At 40.9% G+C, this 6,000-nt stretch overlaps 1 protein-coding gene across 1 annotated transcript in view; it reads left to right on the plus strand.

Moving 5' to 3' along the window:
- Window positions 1–5,747, plus strand: part of acsf3 (acyl-CoA synthetase family member 3) — a 38,303-nt gene extending 32,556 nt beyond the window's left edge. The window contains exons 8-10 of the mRNA XM_042495370.1: window positions 1,536–1,670; window positions 1,901–2,012; window positions 4,375–5,747. Coding sequence (XP_042351304.1) covers window positions 1,536–1,670; window positions 1,901–2,012; window positions 4,375–4,489 — 362 coding nt within the window. The 3' untranslated portion in view covers window positions 4,490–5,747. The remainder of the gene's footprint in view (window positions 1–1,535; window positions 1,671–1,900; window positions 2,013–4,374) is intronic.
- Window positions 5,748–6,000: the final 253 nt, after the last annotated feature.

A 6,000-nucleotide genomic window follows, 5' to 3' on the forward strand; every position in this document is an offset into this window, starting at 1 on the left:
CCCCCTCAAATAAAAGCCCAGTCTGCTCTGATTGGTCAGATGTTCGGGGTCTTTCATATCTTAGTGTCTCTGCACCATCATTGCAGCCAGGGAATGACTCTGTTGAAGAATAGCGTCACTCTCTACAGTGAAAAATCACTAATAAAAGCTTCATAAAAGCTTCTAAACTAAAATCTTCACAACAGGAAATGTCCCAGCAGGAATATGATCTGAATTCAGGGAGAAAGTAGCGTTGGTAGCCAAGATTATACATTTCCCTGACATCCCCGACATGTTATTATGTAGCTTTATGTGGCAGTGTTGGCTACCTATTGTAAACATGTGCAGTAGCACGCCTGGAGCAGATTACCAAGTATGGAAATTAGTCATGAGCTGAAGTCAGCTTGTCTCAGAAGTAAAAAAAAAACAAAAAAAACATCTGAGACAGAACACTGAGGTTTTTACTTAAAGAAATTACTTTTACATACATTTACCTGATTTTTTAAAACTTCGTCCGTTTTTAATATAAACATCTGATATTGTTACATAATATACATGAAAGCAAAAGCATAATAGCCCCCCATTATCCATATCCACATATCCATCCCCTCTCAGTCCCAGCTGTGGAAGTACCACCTGTAATAATCCAAAATGACACCTTCCTGTTCCTCTCTCTCACTCCTTCCCTCCTCTGTCCATTTTTCTCCCCCTGTCTCTCTCCACTCATCCATACTGACCCATTTCCTCTGCTCGTCATCCCCAGGCCCAGCTGAGCCCCTCATCCCGCATACTGTACTCATCCTCCCCCACACCTGTCCCCCAGACACCTATCTGTGTGTGTCTGGAGGATGATTTGGGGGGATCCTAAACACTCATCCATCCACTGCGCTCCGACTTTCTTACTTTCTGTAATAAACACACATGCGTGCTTACACCACACGCACTCACGCACGCACGCATGCATGCACGCATGCATGCACGCATGTGTCTTGTATTCCACCAAGATTTTCTTGACAAACTCAAAAGTTGTTGCTACAAGAAAGAATTCATAACAATTATTGCAAATTAGGTTCTCTTGCAGCTCAGATTATAATTCAAGTAATGAAAGAAAATACAGTAAATTAAGAGAAAATTTAAGAGAGTGTTTGTGCTGCATTTTGGTATTGTTTGCCAGATTTTCAGTTGGTCCATTTCGGGCTTTGGTTGAACTAAAATATTCCAAAAACTATTGGCTTGATTGCTGTGAAGAGTGGTGCCAATACCTATGGTGAATGATGATTCATCCGAATGATGAATTCTAATTATTTTGGTTATTCTCTGAGCTATTGTGTAGCACCACCTGTGAAGATATTAACATTTAACTCAAATTGTGTCTAAATACACAGCCGCTAGCATGGCTGTTGACTTTTCATCTTGTTCAAAAATACAAAATAAACACCAATCAATTTGCATATTTTTTTTAAATCAATCTATCTGATTTTGAACCTACTCATAAAAAAAGATATTATTCTAAATAATTTGTACTGTCTTTCTCCTTGTATGGACACACCTTTTAGGAGACACAGCAGTTTATAAAGATGGTGTCTATTGGATAAGGGGCCGCACCAGTGTCGACATCATCAAAAGTGGTGGCTACAAGATCAGTGCACTGGAGGTGGAGCGTCAGCTACTGGCTCATCCAGACATTATAGGTGAGAGTGATGGACTGTGATGAATTTTTCATTGTTTTGGGGTGGTATTATATCGAATTAAAGTTCATGTGAATTTTGAGGTTGTTTATATCAGTATTAGTTCAACAGAAAATTCGGACTTGGTGTGCAAAGATCTAAATACTTAAGGACTTCACTGCAAGATGACAGAATTTGAGCAGTTGAAACTTCATAACAGTACATCTGATTTTGTGTGATTTTTAATGTTGCAGATGTGGCTGTGATTGGGGCCCCAGATGCCACTTGGGGTCAGAAAGTCACTGCAGTGGTGCAGCTGAAGAATAGCCAGAGTATGACCCTTACAGACCTGAAGAACTGGGCAAGGTACTGTGACTTTCAGCTCAATAATCTGCCCGTTGGTTATCTCGCTATCTAATGAAATTTCAATGTTCTGTTAATACATGGTTTCAGAATAATGCAAAATACATGCTACAGTTTGATAAAAGATTATCAACTGACCTTTATGGCCTTGTTGTGAAAAGCATAGTAGTTGTGCACGTCCAAAAATTGTTTAATCCAGAAAAATGATAGCAATAATCAACATAAAAAAGGTATGCACACTGTAGCAATTTATTAGCACATCCTCAACTTATGTTTTAAGCTGAATGCTCCTCTTTAGGCTTTTCATGTTCTTTATCACCATGGCGATGGTCAAAATGCTAAATTTTCAGGCTTAAAAATGAGAGTCCACAAAGCTTTGGTTGATATCAAGGTGGCTACATCCATTCTCTTTATAAAGCCTGGGGTTCAGATAGTTAACAGCACTGCATAAAAAATACCGTCCATTAACTTCCTGCAAACAGACAAAGGATCGCCCAGCAAAAAAAATTCAAACTGGCTCAACTTTTGAAGCAATGCAAGTTCATGTACCTGGTAAAAGTAGAGTGTATAATTACTTTGTAAAAGTCTTTCACATAGTTTTATAAACTTTGCTGCAGCAGGTGGTCTCCAACCTGCACCACCAGCGAAGACTGTGACCTGAATAACTTACAACCAATCCACCATCCAGAATTCACGAAAAACAAAACACTGAAAGAGCACCGTATCCCATTATTGGAAAGAAGTGCTGACCCTGCCTCGGTTGAATCTTACTGAGCTGATTCAAGAGGACAATTTCCACCACTCTTTGTCAGTCTTGTGGTAAACAAATGAAGGCTCCTAATGCAGACTCTGCAGTTCAGCACACACGTCCCCAGTGACCGGCCCCCAAAGTCCTCAGATCAATAGGAAGGGATGTGAGAGAAAGAGAGGCCAGAGATGGACTAATGAGGAGATGAAAAAGAGGAAGATGTGGAGGAAGCGAACAAATGATTGTTACGGAGGGCTTTGTCTTACGTGCAAACAGTTTTTTTTCCTGCCCTTTCTAAATGTCAGTAGTTTATTTTGTCTAACGCAGACAGTTGGTGGTGACATGCAGCCCTCCACTTTGGAGTGACTGAAGGCACAAACACTCCTTTTTTTATTTTCTTCCTCTTTTACTCACCCACTACTGTCTAATTCATTTGTCTACTTTTTTCCTCACTTTTATACCATCTTTCTTGTCTCTTACACGATCTTTCTACTGCCACATCTCTGAGTTCTGTACGAGTGCATTTTGTAGGTGCATGTGTGTGTCATGGCTGTGGTCCCCATATGGTGTGGGGGTTTTAGATCCTACTGCTGTGGCCTGCTGGTCCAGCATGGTGGATTACTACTGCTGCTTGTGACCCAGGTTAACACACACACACACAAACACACTCTTACACACACACACAGTGTTTGCAGCCAGGGGTGCTGCCAGCGGACAGGCAGTGCCAGCACACAGCCCACTGCTGAGGTCGGGGTGTAGGGGAGAGAGAGAGGGAGATAAGATGAGACATAAACAAGTAGATGGATGCTCACTCTTCAGTGCCCTGGCTTCAGCTGTCAGTCTGAATCTCGATCACACCCCGTGCATCCCACACTGCCTTGAACACACACGCACGCACAAACACACTACCCCGGAGAAATTGGTGACACGAGCGAGCCCCATTACAGAGCTGTGTATGTATGCACATATACACTCACTCACACTTTACTCACTGAGTCAGAGAGACGGAGACATCTGCTGAAAGGAGTGTTTGATGGCAGCAGTATGAGTCATTATGCTCCGCACCACAAGCATGCACAAAAGAGCACACACAAACACACACACACACACACACACACACACACACACTCAGGCACAAACAAACAAACTAGGTTAGAAGATAATAGAAAAGCTCCCGGCTTCAAGACTTGACGTAACAACCATGCACTCAAAACTGAAAAAATAAAACGCTTTTAATTATCCCAGCCTTCTGTTTTTGCTTTTATTATTTGTTTTTTTTTTTTATTTCATCTCACAGTGATTATATTGTTTTGTACGAAGGGAATTGTCTGTGTCTGGAAGGCGAATTGTGTATATTAGGGAGAAGAGCTGCAGAGTGTATGAAGGACATTTCTTTTCTTATCTCGACTACTCTGCCACAGGGCTAGCCTTTGTTTTGCAGTTGTTTTCTGTTTTTTGTTTGTTTTTTTCCCTCTGTTGCATATGTGTGCATTTTCCCATCCATGTGTGCACACTGATGAGCGCTGTGTGTGTGTGTTGTTGTGCATGCCTCTCTGTGTTTATCTTCCTTCCTGCAGTAAACAGTCTTCAGTGCATTAACATCAGTGTTTATTGCAGGGAGCACATGGCGCCTTACTCCATCCCCACAGGCCTGGTGCTGGTGGAGGAGATGCCAAGGAATCAGATGGGCAAGGTCAACAAGAAGGACCTGCTGCGACACTTCTTCCCATGACTGGACCGCTTGGATATGTATGACAACATACAGGTTCCTGGGCAAAGAGCTGCAGATGTCCTGACTGTCCCCATCTGATCCTTAGATCATACAAGAGGAAATACTAAGTAATGGAAAAACACCTCACAGAAAATGACATAACCTCTGAGGTAACTTAATCACAACTACAAACACCGCTCCCAAAGGTAATTCTATTACACTGAATGCCAATTATGCCAAGCGTTGTTTATCAGTTACTGTGTAAGAGACATCTGGAAATCATCACTTTAATATGTAACTTATTGAAACAATATGAAACAGCACTCCATAGAGAGGACACAGAAAGTGTGCCCAACTGAGTATATTACATGAACTCAAAATTATCTTATGTGGCATCAAAAGTAGTGGTTAAAATTTAGCCTAACCAGCATGGATGTGATAGGCAAATAATATCTAAGACACCGTCAGGTACTATTAATTGGTATTCAATCTACCTTGACCCACTTTTGTAGGGTTTGCAATTGTAGCAGTGTCCCACTTCCATAACACAATAACATACAGTATTACTGAATGTGGGTTTAGAGTATGTAGAATGTTCGCACTGGAAACATGAGAAAGTAAGTATGCACAACAGTCAGTATGCAGACTAAAAACATTTTTAGCGTGCTCTCAATGGACAGTGTGCACACCATATGCAGATTATAGTGAGGCTGCTCTTGGAAAACAAAAACATAAGTATAAAGTCTTGGAAAACGGTTTACTTTCTCATTGTGAAGTTCATTTGACTGGCAGTGGTACTATAGAGTGCTGCAGGGATGATGCTTTTTTGTAGGCCAACAGGAGAAGTTAGTTGTCCTACTTCCCTTGACAGAAAGACAATGGGATTTTTCCACTGGATTTTGGATTATTGCACAAAATAAGCTCTGTTGCAAGCAAAGGTTTATGATAGCGTGCTTGCATGTTTTGTTCCGCAAGATAATCTTCACAAATGAACACTTTTGGGATTTTTGAAGCATAAATGCAATTGCCAGAAGTAAAAAGGTAATGTTAGGCTATAAACAAAGTATACCACATTCGCATAACTTTAACATCGCCACCAAAACGAGTCTGTAAAGCCATATTCAGAGTGATGACAATCTGTAGTCTCATTGAGCCACTTGTTAGCAACCATCTTCTGTAAGACATGTAAAGGCTTCAAAATTCATCAGTGAGGTACTGACTGATGTATTTTATTTTGCAGAACAAAACATGAAAGTCTCTTGAGTCTGTGTTGACCACAAAACCCATTCAAAAAACCTATTGACTTCAGGCACACTGGGAGTGCTGAAATGCTAACTTATTTCCAGGTTTTAGGACTCATTCCTGGTGCACTCTGTAAAGATGAAGATATCGTACATACTTTATACAATTAGTATGGACTATAGAGCTGGGACTCAACATGCAGTATAGTGGCTCAAAGTCAATATTCCTGTTTATGAAATGTCTGCACCCAGAGGAATGGTAAATGGACTGTACTTGTATGTGCTTTTCTA

The sequence above is a fragment of the Plectropomus leopardus genome, chromosome 1 (genome assembly GCF_008729295.1).
Source record: "Plectropomus leopardus isolate mb chromosome 1, YSFRI_Pleo_2.0, whole genome shotgun sequence".
NCBI lineage: Eukaryota > Metazoa > Chordata > Actinopteri > Perciformes > Serranidae > Plectropomus > Plectropomus leopardus.